The 17,744-nt window shown below is 43.0% G+C and overlaps 1 protein-coding gene across 1 annotated transcript in view; it reads right to left on the bottom strand.

The window, feature by feature from the left end:
• Positions 1-15,058, bottom strand: part of LOC126176434 (neuropeptide Y receptor type 2-like) — a 412,320-nt gene extending 397,262 nt beyond the window's left edge. The window contains exon 1 of the mRNA XM_049923590.1: positions 14,873-15,058. Within this exon, the coding sequence (XP_049779547.1) occupies positions 14,873-15,058 (186 nt within the window). The remainder of the gene's footprint in view (positions 1-14,872) is intronic.
• Positions 15,059-17,744: the final 2,686 nt, after the last annotated feature.

Genomic DNA, 17,744 nt, shown 5'->3' with positions numbered 1-17,744 from the left:
AACAGAACTGGCGCATATGGGGAACCGAAAAGCCCCATGTTGCAGTCCCATCGTCCCTGCATCCTCAAAAAGTACTGGTCTGGGCCGCCATTTCTTCCAAAGGAATCATTGGCCCATTTTTCAGATCCGAAACGATTACTGCATCACGCTATCTGGACATTCTTCGTGAATTTGTGGCGGTACAAACTGCCTTAGACGACACTGCGAACACCTCGTGGTTTATGCAAGATGGTGCCCGGCCACATCGCACGGCCGACGTCTTTAATTTCCTGAATGAATATTTCGACGATCGTGTGATTGCTTTGGGCTATCCGAAATATACAGGAGGCGGCGTGGATTGGCCTCCCTATTCGCCAGACATGAACCCCTGTGACTTCTTTCTGTGGGGACACTTGAAAGACCAGGTGTACCGCTAGAATCCAGAAACAATTGAACAGCTGAAGCAGTACATCTCATCTGCATGTGAAGCCATTCCGCCAGACACGTTGTCAAAGGTTTCGGGTAATTTCATTCAGAGACTACGCCATATTACTGCTACGCATGGTGGATATGTGGAAAATATCGTACTATAGAGTTTCCCAGACCGCAGCGCCATCTGTTGTTGAAAATTGTAACTACTGTAATTTCGAAAGTTTGTCTGCCTGAAAATGTACTGTTATCCCAAGCATATTGCAACAAACGGTGTATTTCTATCGCTGCTCGTTTAGTTTTTATTGCCGTTTCAAATATACCGGTCATTTTTGAAACACCCTGTATGTGCTTCTGTTAAGGTTTGTGTTTTAATAATATAGACTTTCGTCGTAAGGAAATCGTTATAATCTGAATTTCATTTGAATTAGGACAGTGCACGTCTCAGTAGCGTTGCCCACTACTTTATGGCAAACCACAGTAAACATCAGAGAGAAATTAATGATAAGTACAATATTCTACCACCTATTTAAAACAGTCTGTCAAGAGTTATGTAGTTCATCGATTCCACGCATGTCAAAACCTACTGTATCTGATTTAAAGATGTCCTCAAACCTTGTCTGAAGTGCAGTTTCGTCCAGAGAGGAGTTTTTTTGATTGTTTCTCCGTAAGAAGCTCGAAAGGGAAACATTAGGGTATAAGATCAGAATTATGAAGGCTTCAGTGACCTCTTTTAAACTCTTGGATAGATTTGTTAGTGAGATCTTCAGAGTGCATCATCCTGTAGTATCAACAGGTGACGAAGATTTTCAGGTCACTTTTTCTAGCGCTGCGGCCGATACGTATCTCAGTAGTTGTCAGATAATTGTAGCTGCATTTTACTCTCCCCGGGGACGTTTTCGTAATGCACAACACCCTTTTTGAGCCAGCAGACGCCAAATATAATGTTCATACTGCCCTTTGCTCGATTATATGTCCTTTGTTAGCATTCAGATGCTAGTTCCTTTCGAGAGCTTGATATAGAGACATCATAACTAATCACCAGTAGGAGTATTGCACTGGAATTCCCAGTGATGCCGATCAAGCAAAAATGCATTAACAGTCAACCCTTGGATTTTTGCTCTTTTAAACTATAGCATGCAGTTTTACTGCCCGCGATGTCTGGACCTTGAATACTGAATGCCAAAGCCGTACGATGTTTAAATGGTCTAACTGCATGACATATGTCCGTTAACGAGGCCCCCTGAGTGTGCCCAATCATTCCTGGCCGAATGATACTTCTTAAAGGAAAATATCTTCTTCTAAAGCGTTTTGCCCAAATGCACTCGCCCCACAGGCAATATACTGCTTCAGAGCTGCCTCTGCTGCCTTTGTCTACCTACTGAACACAACGCGGACAACTTATCGCATATGTTAGATCTTTTCCCACTTGATGTTGTATTTTATCTCTCTTGGACAATTTTGTTGAGTTTCAAACATGTAAAATGCAAATAGTAGCTGCGAGATAACAGCAAATAAGAAAATGCTCAGGAATTAATATATTCACAGCACCACACTACGTTCACCGTCGGAGGCGTCTGATGTTGGCGGCGGGAGGCGTGGGGCCGGTAGCCGATAGCTGCTGTGGGGCGGGAAACTGTAGGGTGCAAACTGTTCTGATCAGTTGGGTGGAGATGTTTCTGTAACCTTTTGCTATTATAGGTGGATTAGAAAATGAAATGAATTATGTTCGAGATTCCTTCAGACTGATGATTTTAGTAGATGTCAAATATGAATTTTAAGAAACTAGGGAATAGAGGGTTTTTTAACAAAGGACTTTATGATTACAGAGCACAAAGATTACCACTCGAACAAGAGCAGATACATTTTCGTAATAGTACAAGAACACTGAGAGATAAATAGAAACACCCTGCCCGCTGTGTCACATTCTACAGTGTTGCAAGATCGCGAATTTTTCCAGACAGAATTCTGAGGGGTCGTCGGCAGAATTGGCTGCCTTAAGTAAACGACGTAGACTTCATCTCTGCGGCGGTCGGCCGACGACATGGTTTTATGTCTAAGACTGTACTTTCTTGTCAACTCACTCAAATATTCTGATTGGTTTCCATTTAAGAAGAGACGTTGAGAAAGAAAAATGACTTCTGTGAACCAAGATGTTACGTTTGCAACCTGAAACACAACTGCTCTCTAATGTCATGTTCTCTGTAATTTACATTAGGGAACACGCTCATTATAGAACAAGGTATACCACGATTGTTTAATAGTAGATGTCATGCGAATCGGTTCCGATCTCACTGGAAAATGTTGTAGTTTTGAAGTATTTCTCTCGTTTCCTTTATTCGTTCGTAGAATGGCAAGACAAAAATTCCGTGACTAATTCATAAGACACACTCTCCATCACAAGCCATCTGACAACCTCAACTCAGTACGTTGTAGGAGTGAGCATAACTGCCTGTTTTTAAAATACTGAGTTACTTCATAAGAAACGCTCAGAAAAGCCTCCTGGAACATTTACTGACAGTAATTAGTGTGTTTCTTGAATCATTTCCCACCTGGGGCTGAAAAAAACAGTTTTCTTTCATAACATCAAATTTTCGTCGTAATATAGATCTGACAAGTGTATAAATAAATTGCATTTTGTGACGCATTTCAATTATAGTGATTGTGTATATGCTTCAACATCTTCTGCACGAGAAGTTGCCACCTGAGTAGCTTGACCAACACTGTGTTGATATTTCATGACTTGTTTATCTCAGTCCTTTTGGTCAATGGTTGTCAAGTAATGTAAACTGAAGAGTATATTTAACGAGTGAAAATAGTGAAATAGAGTGCTTAGTTTTTATGCATAATCTGCTCCATAAACAAACAATTTTCCTCTTCTTCCAGGAAAAAAAAGTTCATTTGTCATATTTCTCCCTAACAGCACAATAATTCAATAACGTGTCCAGTTTCCTTTCTCCACTGCAACTACTTTTATCAGCCACAGGACAAAGAAAAACGTTTCCGGATGAATCTGTTATTTTGTGACAACTCCTCCCTAAGCGTCACAACTGCATCGAACATCGCTGGCTTCTTTGTCGGTGCTGGACCGCTACACCCAATGATTTTCTCCATCTCTGTCCATACTTGCAATATTGGACTGCAGTCAGGGTTTTTTGGAGGCCAGTCCTACAGCCCACTGGCTCCGTTAATTTGAAACCAGTGTTTCACACAGTTCACTGGGTGGACAGGAGAATGAGCATGTTGGAAGTTTATCCTGCCTCCCGGAAGTCTCAAACGAACAGAAGAAAGCATTACACTGTCCTATGTTTTGCAGTACTAATGGCTAGAAAACTGACGGTCCGGTTGCCTCAGAATGCAGCAGACAGTTGTTGATATCTATCCCCAATCTGTGACCGCAGTTCGGTCACACCTTTGCTTCTGATGGACATATTTGCTGTCGAATCTTGCTCCACTTTAACTGGAATATATGTTGCAGTAGAAAATACCATCTCGACCATAAATATTACAATTGCTAACAAGGGCAACCATCAGCTATAGAATGCAATGACGACAATGAGACTTTGTACTGCAAGGGGACGCGAATCCGGATTTCCTACTTATCGCAAGCGGTCCTTTTACCATTTGGCTATCCGTGCACGACACACGCCCAGACCCAAAGCTCCATATGTTGTCAACCATTCGTGTACGAGTATATCGTACATTCATGATGTCTATTCCGGTACAGGTCAGACGTTGGTCTTGAAAGTCGCTTGCCCGGTATTGGCAGATAAATACCATATTGTAGTGCCTGTGTTTTTCTGATTACAGTCCAAAGTTGCTTTGGACATGCATGCATAACACAGACATTGTAATATCGTATTTATCTGCCGATAACAGGCAAGCGACTTTCAAGTACAACGTCTGACCTGTATGCGAATACATATAACAGATGTACAAGTGGTAGATGCATTGTTGACGACATGTGGAAGTTTGGGTCTAGCAGTGAGTCGTGGACGGGTAGCCAAATGGTAAGGCCGCCCCTAGTGATAGGCGGGAAAGAGTGGTTCAATTCCCGGCGGGGCACAAATTTTTTCTAGATCTGACGGTTGTCCTTATTCTCAACTGCGAATTCCTTTAATGTATTTCATAACTGCTGTAGTCACCGCAGAGCCTCTTCCTTCGGGCATGCATGCATGTAAAAAGGAATCCTAATCAGAACAACACAGGCACTACAATATCGTATAAATCTAACTTGCCCCCAATAGCTTGAACTGGCGCTCTTATGTTGCTTTTTCAACGTTTCCTTTGCTGCTGATTTTTGTCCATGTTTTGGTTTCTTGTTAAGACCACGAAGAATGGTCGAACTACTCACATTTATATGTAGGCTGTTTCTAATTTCTGTGCTTGTACTGAAGAGGCCCTCATTACTGCAGTTGATCATAGTATCGTCTTGATCCTCCGTGGCAATCCGCCGACGTCTTGGGCGACGAGGACGGTTGACGTGGCCTTCTTCTTCCATCCTCTACATCTAGAGATACAGCATAGGTTTTCTGTAGGGCACGGGAAATGGCGCTGGTACAGTATCCATCTTAATAAAGCACAAGAATGTGACGTTAATCAAATTACTTGAGCTGTAACACACCTGAAGCAAGGACCTACTAAAAAGGCACGTGGAAACGAAGTGCGATACAAAATGGAGATCATTTCCTTCGTTTCAGAATTCAAATTCATTCCCGATTACGCGCTTTGACAAGGTTTAATGACATAATTCCTTGTGAGTATTGTTTAGAGCACCGTTTATATGTATTTTGTCTCCAAACATAATTCGTATTAATGGTAATGACACCGGATTTAGAAATTAAAACTAAAATTTAGAGTCACGTTGTGATGCAAGTCATGTTGCTCCAGCTATCGTATTGCTGTTAACTGTTTTATCTCACGAATTAAACCACAGCAATCTGTAACAGCGCTTGATACAAGTGGGAAGAGAGGGGATTAGGTAAAATGGTGAGTTAGTAATCTCTTGTTATGGGGTTCGAATTCCGCCGCTTCTCGAATTTTAATTCGGTGTAAACAGACAATTTTTAGTTTAGGTTGACAATGTTAACTGTAATATACAAAGTAATTGTAATACTCAAAGTAATTTGTGTACTCTTATATGGCTTCCAATGCTCATTTGAGGAAGGCGACGACGAATGGGCACCCGTAGCATTTCTGTTACAAATACACCTCACTTTGGGGATGAAGCCAGTCTTCGGTTGTTAAACGTTCCGTATTTTTACCAGTGCCATACCCTTAGATGCAACTTGCATTGATTTGCACAGCTACAGGAAAGCAACGTGCGATACGTCTTAGACGAACTAAAATGCTGTGCTATCAGAAGAAAACTTGACCTGGCTCAGACCTTTTCCCACCTGCACAGTAAACTTCCCTCATTCAGTAAATCTGTGAACTTTGCTGCTTAAGATGTTTTGAGATTAAACTAAATTCCTTCATATAAGACTATGTTAAAAGAAATCTTAACAGCACTAAACAGTAGTTCGTGAAGCGATTGATGGTAGGATTTTAATGCATTTCGCTGGTTAGAAGAGAAAATGCTTAGTGACTAGAAAACTAAACTCCCAGAAGCAAAGGAGGAACGAGATGAAGCCTGTAATGTTGGGTGATCATGTGACTTTTATTTCTGTAAATCCAAACGCAAGTGAAATGAGCAATGAAGTTGGCAGTTCGAACAAAATGCTAGTCTCAATACGAAGTCGCTATAACTGGGGCCTGAAATGATGCGGAGCCCGTTTAGGTTAGGAGTACACAAAACTGGAAGCCGCGGCAATTCGTATGCATTGCTTGCGCACGAAATTACTATTTCAGTATTGTTATAGAACCCAATAAGCCAACTGTGTGTTTTACGGTGAGATAGAGAAGTTGTCAACAGTCTTCGCTACACTAGTTTACTGAAAATGGTGTTCTCAGAGTTACAGTTTCTGGTTGGCCAATAAGTGTAATCCTCTGAGTAGGACGTCAGTTTCTCAACGTCTATACATTTTTCTACTTTGCTGAAGTGGATACTACAGTTACAGTAGTTCCGTGACAATGTCAACTAGAACCACGTACAATAAGTTTAATGCAAATGAAAACAGATCACCTTCTCCAACATTTTCTTCCTTGTACCTCTTGAAATAGTGTAAGTAGGCTGTTTATGTTTTCTTATTGGCAACGTTACGTAGCGCTCTGTATGAAAATCACTGGGTGTGCTGTGTGCAGTCTGTGGCTAGTTTGCATTGTTGTTTGCCATTGTAGTGTTGGGCAGCGGCAGCTGGATGTGAACAGCGCGTAGCGTTGCGCAGTTGGAGGTGAGCCGCCAGCAGTGGTGGATGTGGGGAGAGAAATGGCGGAGATTTGAAATTTGTAATACTGGATATCATATATTATGATTATTAAGGTAAATACATTGTTTGTTCTCTATTAAAATCTTTCATTTGCTAACTATCCTTATCAGTAGTTAGTGCCTTCAGTAGTTTGAATCTTTTATTTAGCTGGCAGTAGTGGCGCTCGCTGTATTGCAGTAGCTTGAGTGACGAAGATTTTTGTGAGGTAAGTGATTTGTGAAAGGTACAGGTTAATGTTAGTCAGGGCCATTCCTTTGTAGGGATTTCTGAAAGTCAGATTGCGTTGCGCTAAAAAATATTGTGTGTCAGTTTAAGCACAGTCCTGTACAATTGTTAAGGGGACGTTTCAATAGGTGACGTCGACCAAGTCATCTGGAGAGAATAATCTTGACATTTAACAAAAAAAATATTATCTTCTGATTTTTAAACACTTACTTACCGCCAGTTTCAGCACTCTACAAGGTCGTTCCTAAGCGCAAGTAAATGAAATAATCCTACACAACTTCTTGTATGAAATATAGCCTTTATCAGTTCCTTTCACTTTAATGTAAACTATGAATGATTCGCTATGTCCGATATGAACATCAAAAGGATTGCCAAGACATTGTAAGAAGTAAGTAACTACTTGTTACGATCCACTTGCCACAAAATAACGCAAACCTTTGTGCGAACTAAAAATATACCTTTCCTGGGCAACGGCTTCTAAAAATAACCAAGAAACAATGAATGCTTTTTTCAAGCACGCGTGTAGCAGTAGCCGAATGGGGAAGTTAAAAGCGATAATGGCAACAATAATCGAAGTAACTTCATACTCAGCAGTTGTCTTTCTCGAGCTAAGAAATTTCTTGACTCTGGGAAAATTTAAAAATGGTTTCGAATCGAGACTACGTTGTCTAAAAGCATGTTTATATTCTACTGGTATGAGACCAGCATAATTTCCTTGTCAGAGACCTGCTGATGATCGACCAGCTGCAGAGAAATGAATTTTTTTCACACGTCATACGTGACGACACAACCACGAATATAGCCAACGTGCGACGTGCGACGTGCGACTAGGATTGATCCTAGTTACTTAGTTGCGAGGTTCTACTGCCACTTTGGTCATGTATTTTACACACACCCCAACATCTCTCCTTCACGTAGAGTAATGTCAAATGAAAAACTTCAGACTGCACCGCAGTTAACAGTCCGCATTTTGAACAGCACATTCCTTCGCTACCATTTGGACAAGGCCTGTTTAGTTTAGCCCATAGCAGAAGCGGAAATATCGACAAATAAAATCTGTGTCAACACGAAGCTTCCGTATACTAGAAATTTAATTTATTTAATGAGCCAATAGTCACTTCAGTTCTTAGAGCTCTTCTTTTATTTGAACTTGAGACGCTGAAAAATTTGGTGCTCGACTGGGACTCGAATTCGGATCTCCTCTTCCGTTGTATCTGCCCGACACCGAACTTTAAAGTTCGATCATTTCGTATTTTTCCCCAAGATTGCACTCTCCTCTAGGTGTCAACGGAGGGCACATATGTCAGTTCGAATCCTGGTCCAGCACAAAAGCATTCATCCTTTCGTTTGAATCCATAGAAGATGCAGAATGAACTATTACTGTAACTAATTTTCATTTTTAATGTCTGTTCAGGCGAAAAAATTTTATTCACATACAAAATTCGAGTATCTTGCTGCTGGTGAAAAATTCGATGTCTAACATCCGATTTTACTTACTTAGCAATCTGATTACGTGCTGGGTTCGAGGCCCCGCTCAAAACCTTCCATCATGGAACTTCGTTGTAAACATGTGCAAACATCGTTACATAAAATTATACACTGAAGAGCCAAAGAAACTGGTACACCTCCCTAATATCGTGTACGGCCCCTACGAGCACGCGGAAGTGCCGCTAAACGATGTGGATTGACTCGAATAATGTTTGAAGTAGCGCTGGAGGAAACTGACACCATGAATTCAGCAGGGCTGACCATAAATCGGTAAGAGGAAGAGGGGTGGAGTTCTGAGCAGCACGTTGCAAGGCATCCCAGATATGCTCAATAATGTTCATGTATGGGGAGTTCGGTGGCCAGCGGAAGTGATTAAACTGAGATGAGTGTTCTTGGAGCCACTCCGTGGCACTTCTGGGCGTGTGGGTGCATCGGAATGTACAATGGTCATGAGTGCATACGGGTGATCAGACAGGATGCTTACGTATGTTTTACCTGTCTGAATCGTATCTAGACGTCTCAGAGGCCCTATATCATTCCAACTGCACACGCCCCACACGTAACAGAGCCGCCACCAACTTGAACTGTCCCCTGTTGACATGCAGGATACATGGATTAATGAGGTTGCCTCCATACCCATACACAACCATCTGCTCGATACAATGTGAAACAAGGCTCGTCCGACCAGTCGCTGTTGACGGTCCCAGGGGAGGCATAAGGCTTGGTGTCATGCAGTCATCAAGGGTGCACGAGTGAGCCTTCAGCTCTGAAAGTCCATATCGATGATATTTCGTTGACTGGTTCGCACGCTGACACTTGTTGATGGCCCAGGATTGAAATTTGCAGCAATTTGCGGAAGGGTTGCACTCATGTCACGTTCAACGATTCTCATCAGACATCGTTGGCCCCGTTCTTGCAGGATCTTTCTCCTGCCGTAGCGATGTCCGAGATTTGATGTTTTATCGGATTCCTGATATTCACGGTACACTCGTGAAATGATCGTACGGGAAGATTTCCAATCCATAGCTACCTCGGAGATGCTGTGTCACATCACTCGTGCCCAGCTTTAACACCACGTTCGAACTCACTTAAATCTTGATAACCTGCCATTGTACCGTATTCTGCCTATTTACATTTTTCTGTATTTGAATTCGCATGCCTGTAACAGTTTCTTAGGCGTTTCAGTGTATTAAAGCCGTGTCCTTTATTGATCTCCCGTGGTATCCACTTTCCGTAATCAAACGACTATAGCCTAAAGAGATTAGAGGACCAGCAGCACAGTTACGTTTTGCGGGCTGCCTGAAAATCTGACGGAACGCAGTTCACGTTGTTTGGATACGTTTAGGCATGATAACATTGTCCACACAGTGGAGCATATACGACACCACACATTCCTGTGACACATATTGCAGAACCGTTAATATTTAATGTTCCGCTTCTTACTCCGACTAATTCCTTTGGTTCCTATCTAGTGAAATGTCAACTTCGGCATATGTTGTTTCAGATGTGATGCAATTTTTGCTTTCTCAGTTTTGATTTGTGCCAACGCCACTAGCACTGTAGCTCTGTCTTGAGTTATTGGTTTACTAAACAGTTCACCTACACACCATATGCTCATTCAGTGCCATTGCCATTAGCAGGCAACATAGTGGCTGTATGGTTAGACACGATGTGGGCGTCGAATGCCGTAAAAATCATTGGCCGTTTGCGACGTAACATTCAAGGTGTCTCTGTAAGAGTTTACTTTGGGGCCAGTTGTCAGCTGCCGCCTCATGTAATTTCCGGTAAGGGGCTCGTACAGCTAACTCTTTCGCTCGCTCATTAATTACTCAAAGTGCATCGAGTTGATGTGTTCCTAGCAAAGCAGGAAAAAGGGTTTGTGTTCTCTGTTTCAGCATGTGAACTTGCATATAAGAGCAATTCTTAATTTAGAGTGGCCTCACCGACGGTTCGATCGTAATTTACTTTCGGCTCTTTCACTGCAGCATTTGTTTCACAGTATTTAGATTTTCTGTGCACTTAATTTTTTCTTTGATGCAGTTACAGAAAACGCGTAATACTGTTAACCAGCGTCGGAGTGAAAGCAAAATCACACGGTCATTAAATAACACATTGTCGGAGTTGGTATAACTAAGTGCTACAGTGACATTATAGCTAGAAGTTAGGTCTGTCTATGAGGTACGACAGAACTTTGTAATATTTAAGAATATATATCTCAACTTTTTAAGAATGATCAGCGCATTTCCAATGGAACAACAGCTACGTACACAACAGGGAAGTAAACTAAAGCGAGAAATTTATGGTCCACAATGGCAAATTGGAACGACGGTTACTTTAGGATCAATTCCTTTTCGAGGCACAAAATTAGATACTTAAGAAGAAAATTTATGTGTTCCGTTCACAGACAGATGACAATAGATGCTCTATGTCAAGCAATGTCTACTGGTATGGTGATATATGCGGTAGGCAAACTCGATTAATCAGGCTATTTACACTGCTACTAAATTTTGAACATTAACTTACCATTAATTATAGAGAGATAAACACATGAAACAGCATAATATAGACTAAAATTAGTAATAAAGTTATATCTCTATATTCATAAATTAATATAAATAACTACACCGTCACGGGTGACACGTACTTCGAAATGTTGGACATGATAACTCCTGGTCTCAGCGTTGTATTTGGATATGAAGATTATTACTTCAACAGGATGAGGTGTGGGGTACTCTCGAGAACACAGTTTACGCTGCGAGACCACACACAATCGACGATCTTAGAGAGCAAATTGAGCAAGCCTGTGTTGTTATTCCGTTGGAAACAATGATGTTGGAATGTCGTTCAGTCATAAGTCGTTGTCGACGTGGTACTGCGATGAATGGACACCAGTTTGAACATTTACCACCTTAAGTCGGACCATGAGGCACCCAACACCTCTAAAATGGTTATTCTAACCCCTTTCATTAAAGAGATGTTCAGTTGCAAAGAATGTATACATTATTTTCGGACACCCTGTACTTAATGAATACAGAAACTTTATTACAATAACTGCCTGATTACGTTGTAAGTCTATCAGCCTTTACTCACAAACCAACCGAGCGAGGTGGCGCAGTGGTTAGCACACTGGACTCGCATTCGGGAGGACGACGGTTCAATCCCGTCTCCGGCCATCCTGATTTAGGTTTTCCGTGATTTCCCTAAATCGTTTCAGGCAAATGCCGGGATGGTTCCTTTGAAAGGTCACGGCCGATTTCCTTCCCCATCCTTCCCTAACCTGAGCTTGCGCTCCGTCTCTAATGACCTCGTTGTCGACGGGACGTTAAACACCACTAACCTTTACTCACAAACAAATGGTTTTTCTCGCACAATTATTAGCCCAGAAAACAGCTCGTAATTCAACATTGTCCAGAATCGTAAATATGATAAGAATTATATTTTCAGGTCGTCTAGATTGACGAATCACCTTGCACTATCTTTTTTTTTTGTGTGTATACACTGGCGGAAAGCAAACGAAATTTGTGTGTATACACTAGGGAAAAAAAAAAATCTCAGCGCCGAAAAGGATTTGTGTGGCATATAAGAAAGTTAGTAGGCGTGTTTCTTCATCTGAAAGTTGATGTCTATTCAAATTTCGCACTAGTCGCATAAGAGTGGCGCTAGTAGCGCCTCTATGAGGATGTAAGACAAGTTTGCTTTAAATGCAAACCGTAACGGTCGTAAGCGGTAGTTATCTTTCAGAATGGACGTAGTGAGACGATGAAAATACCCTTAAGATGACAAAGATTCCGTTATCAACACCTCACTGTGCTTTCACGACGTCGTGTAATAGGGCTAAGAGAAGCTGCATTTTCCTATGCGATATTGCGGAAAAATTTGCCAGGAATGTAGCCACTGTGATTAATGGCAGCGGTGTTCACGAGAATGTCCGGTCGGAAGATGCTCAAGACGGCCACGTGGCCTTACCGAAAGGGAAGACCAAGGTGCTGGTGGTATGGCTCTGGCGTCAAGCACTCCGTAACCTTGTCATATCTGTACCTGCCGTGCGAGGACAAGCAATGGAGCCCCTGCAAAATCGTGCATCATCTTGCACCACTGATCGGAGAGTAGCTGCACCCGGGAGGGGAATTACGTCCCATGAGGTGGCTGCCGTTAATATTGTAACAAGAACGGCTGAGTTTGGAGTGTAGTCGTGACTAGGAAGATGATAAATATCGTGGCTTAGTGTTCGGCGATTAATTGCGTTTCTGCATTGTCCCCGTATGACAATCGTCGGTTAGTACTGCGGCGAATTGGGGAGAGGTCTCATTCTAGCAATATTTTAGAGAGCCACAGTGGCATGATGAGCAACCGGGAATGTCTTCAGGTCAGGGCTGGTAGTGATTGCGGGAACTCAGTACGACACAGACATCGTACGTCCTCATATGTTCCCTCTAATGCGACAGTACCGTGGTGCTATGTTTCAGTATGACTATGGTCGCCCGCATATGGCACGAGCGTCTTTGAGCTGTCTTCCTTATGTTGAGATAGTCCCGTGGCCAGAGAGATCCACAGATCTGTCCTCAATTGAATAGTTGCGGGTCTGCCATTATATTGAATTCCAAGGCTCGATGAGCAGATGCAACTTTTGTGTACCAGCCGTCGTAGGAGAGGATGCAACTGCTTTATGAAAACTTTTCCAATGCAATCAGTGCAGGCACCAAACCAACAAGGATTGCAACGTTATACTGAAATGTTATCTCCTACTGTCGAGTTATTTATAAATTTTACTCGATATTGTAACCACGTTTCCTTTCCCCTTTCTCGGTGCTTCACCTGTTCTGTCTGGCTCACGAAGAGATGAGTATACACCTTAATTATCTTTTAGAGGCTTTTTCAGCTATTTTGGTCTTTCCATAGATTAAATATCATAGTGTTAACATAGTTTTCCACCACACGTAAAGTACACTACTAGCCATTAAAACTGATACACCAAGAAAAGAAATGCAGATGATAAACGGCTATTCATTGGACAAATATATTATACTAGAACTTACATGTGATTACATTTTCACGCAATTTGGGTGCATAGATCCTGAGAAATCAGTACCCAGAACAACCAACTCTGGCCGTAATAACGGCCTTGATACGCCTGGGCATTTAGTCAGACAGAGCTTGGATGGCTTGTACAGGTACAGCTGCCCATGGAGCTTCAACACAATACCACAGTCCATCAAGAGTTGTGACTGACGTATTGTGACGAGCCAGTTGCTCGGCCACCATTGACCAGACGTTTTCAGTTGGTGAGAGATCTGGAGAATGTGCTGGCCAGTGCAGCAGTCGAACATTTTCTGTATCCAGGAAGGCCGGTACAGGACCTGCAACATGCGGTCGTGCATTATCCTGCTGAAATGTAGCGTTTCACAGGGATCGAATGAAGGGTAGAGCCACGGGTCGTAACACGTCTGAAATGTAACGTCCACTGTTCAAAGTGCCGTCAATTCGAACAAGAGGTGACCGAGACGTGTAACCCATTGCACCCCATACCATCACGCCAGGTGATACGCCAGTATGGCGATGACGAATACATGCTTCCAATGTGCGTTCACCGCAAGGTCGCCAAACACGGATGCGACCATCACGATGCTGTAAACAGAACCTGGATTTATCCGAAAATAGGAGGTTTCGCCATTCGTGCTCCCAGGTTCGTCGTTGAGTACACCATCGCAAGGGTAACCGCAGCCATGGTCTCTGAGCTGATAGTCGTTGCTGCTGCAAACGACGTCGTACTGTTCGTGCAGATGGTGGTTGTCTTGCAAACGTCCCCATCTGTTGACTCAGGGATCGAGACGTGGCAGCACGATCAGTTACAGCCATGCGGATAAGATGCCTGTCATCTCGACTGCTAGTAATACGAGGCCGTTTCAATCCAGCACGGTGTTCCGTTATACCCTCCTGAACCCACCGATTCCGTATACTGCTAACAGTCATTGGATCTCGACTAACGCGAGCAGCAATGTCGCGATACGATAAACCACAATCGCGATAGGCTACAATCCGACCTTTATCAAAGTCGGAAACGTGATGGTCCGCATTTCTCCTCCTTACACGCGGCCTGACATCAACGATTCACCAGGCAACGCCGGTTAACTGCTGTTTGTGTATGAGAAATCGGTTGTAAACTTTCCTTATGTCAGTACGTTGTAGGTGTCGCCACCGGCGCCATCCTTGTGTGAATGCTCTGAATAGCTAATCATTTGCATATCACAGCTTCTTCTTCCTGTCGGTTAAATTTCACGTCTGTAGCACGTCATCTTCGTGGTGTAGAAATTTTAATGGCCAGTAGTGTATAAGGCGATGTTTCTGAGACTTACACAATGCCTACGCCATCAGAGGTGACCTACCTGGTCGATGGTGAAGTTGAATATCTGGGATGACACGTTGTGGTAGCGATCATCCAAGAGGTAGTTGTGCAGTTCGTCGACTCTGATGACTTGGCCGATAAACGCCGTCCCGTCTCCGTCAACGCCATCGCACGATGTGTTGGCCGCGTCTTCTGCAGGCGCCAGGGCGTCCTGGAAGCTCCCCATGGTGACCTCGAGCTGCCTCACAGCTCCGACTGCACTGTGAGGAACCGTGCAGCGCCAGCTACTATCACTGACAGACCACACGGATACTTGGAATTGCTCTCACATTATATGGTGCACTGCTTCTGCCTTCTTTCAGTACGATGTATCACAGCATGGTTTAGAATTATACAATTTGTCGGCAAGTCTAAGATGTGAATATAATTCTGCCCTGTTTCATTTTATTACGTTCCAATTTCTTTTGGATGCTGATGTCTGATCGAGAATGATGGAACAGCTACAACAAAAGTAATGTATGTCTCGTACGAGAAGCTACAAATTTAACGTAGTATGATTTTACTTCATCTACATCGTTCTTGTTCACGAAGAACTCCGATTAAGTACTCCAGTACATGACCGTGAGGCAGATTTCAAAAAGCTCTTGAACCTCTTTGTGCATTCTACAAAGAGGTAATTGTTCTATATTTCTGTGTCTCTGTATCGCTATCTCAGGAAAGTGCAAAGAATCTTTGTGTAATCAGTGATGCTATCTCTGTTTGGTTGGTTCGAGCCTTTACTTGCAATAATCGCTTCCAGAACTTCTGGCTATCGGTAAAGATTGTAGTGATTGTAATGATTGTTAGCAGTTTTTCTCCATTCCCAAATCACTCTGCAGACGAGCTGAGAGAGTGGTGATGCAGTAGAGGGGCACAAGCAATTCAAGTGAAAAAGAAGACTGTTTAACCTCGAATATTTGTGACAAACTCAATTTTAATTTAGTGTCATAACCAATTTGTCAAATAGATTCTGCCAGCTCAGCGACTTCTCACTGCCGTTGTCCTGCATCACTGACGGCTTTCATATCGTCTTAGAACGATGTTCCAGTCAGATCATCGAAGAAGATCCAGCAGTTCCTTCGTGCTGGTCAGGTGTTTTATCTTCGCTTCCGACAACCTTCCAGCGACACCTGTGGAGAAAGAGAGCAAACCAGTGAGATTGACAGAGGTACATATCATCGTGTTGTGTTTCAGTTAAACACCATCACATGTGAAACACATTGAGTTATTATTAAGTAAATACCAGTTTGCATAAAAGATTAATATTCTGCAACATGCAACACATGTGTCTCCTCACGAAAAGATGGAACCCAAATCTGAGATTAACAGTGGTGATAGGTTTTAGGGACTAATTATCTATTAGGGACAGTAAAATGAAAACGAGACAGATGACAGGAACATAAGCTTCCATCAATTGCCCCTCCCACATGATGCCCTCTCTCCCTCCATTGCCAGCCAGAGTGGCCGTGCGGTTCTAGGCGCTACAGTCTGGAACCGAGTGACCGCTACGGTCGCAGGTTCGAATCCTGCCTCGGGCATGGATGTGTGTGATGTCCTTAGGTTAGTTAGGTTTAAGTAGTTCTAAGTTCTAGGCGACTGATGACCTCAGCAGTTAAGTCGCATAGTGCTCAGAGCCATTTGAACCATTCTCCCTCCATTTATCCCACATATCAACCTTGATCCTCACCTCCCCCTCCCTAACTCTGTCCTTTTCCTGGGCTCCCTCTCCCTCCCACCCCCTCATCGTGTTTTTTTCGCCGCCTACCCACTCTTTGCCTCCATTCTCTCCCCTGGAGTCCTTCTGCTTTCCCCTCCTCTGCCTTCCCCCTCCTTCCCGCTTTTCATGTGTCACTCCTTCGGCTCCCACCCTTTTGCTTTATCCTCTCCTTCCCCCGTTTTCCCCTCATCTGTCCCGGTTCTCCCCCCCCCCACCCCCCACCCCCTCTGCATTATGCTGTGGTGTGTCATCTTCGTGTCTATAGTGTAGCATATATGTGAGTGTTCAGTGTTGTGCATCCCATTTTTTAAGTGTTGCAAACAGAAATCAGACTGTTGCAGAGTTCCTTAATTGTGCCTGTCTACGTAGTGTGTCTCTTAATTAGCATCGTCAACCCTGTGTTTTTATACTCTAAATTCCACAACTGTCCACCATTTTGCAATTTTTAAAAAGTCACCGTTTTATCGCCTGTTTTTATTGTTAGTTATCTTCTCATTACGTTTGCAACCCTTCCGTAGGCTGAAGAGCGGCAAATGAAGCTGCTGGCAGCTCGCCTTCTCCCTCCCCACCACCTCTGGTGGCATTCGAGATTAAATAAAGGCAAAAAAGGAGCATAAGACACCGCTTTTTATTTCGAAAGTAACCAGAAAAATCGTTAATTCGTTTACCCCCTGTCAAACACGACGGTCAATGTTTGTAACTGTAATGACTATGCTAATACATAGTCAATGGGAATATGTTTGTGGTTGCCTACGGAGCCATGATCGTATCCTTGCTTGTACCTTGACGTACGAAGTTAAGCGACGGCAATGAAATTATCGAAATCGCATAGTGACAGATCGGGACTGGAAGCCGGATGTATAAGGCTTTCCCAGAAAATCTTCTACAGCGTAGTCGAAACAATCTTGACAACATGTGGACCCGTTACGGAAGAAGAGGTGCACACCTGAACAACCGTGGCTCTGCAGACAACCTCAAAACCTTTTCCATCAAGACATTGACCATCTTGTCTGTGAGTGGCATAAATGTATAATCAATTATGGCTATTACTTTTGGAGTAATAAACGGTTTACTTATTTTTTATTCCATCTCTTTCGTTTTCATTTGACTGCCCCGTCTATTTTACTACTTGATAGCAGTGACGCCAGTGCGTATT

This window comes from Schistocerca cancellata, chromosome 3 (genome assembly GCF_023864275.1).
Source record: "Schistocerca cancellata isolate TAMUIC-IGC-003103 chromosome 3, iqSchCanc2.1, whole genome shotgun sequence".
Lineage (NCBI taxonomy): Eukaryota > Metazoa > Arthropoda > Insecta > Orthoptera > Acrididae > Schistocerca > Schistocerca cancellata.
Note: the sequence above shows the minus strand (reverse complement) of the source record. Positions and strands in the feature narration are given on the sequence as shown.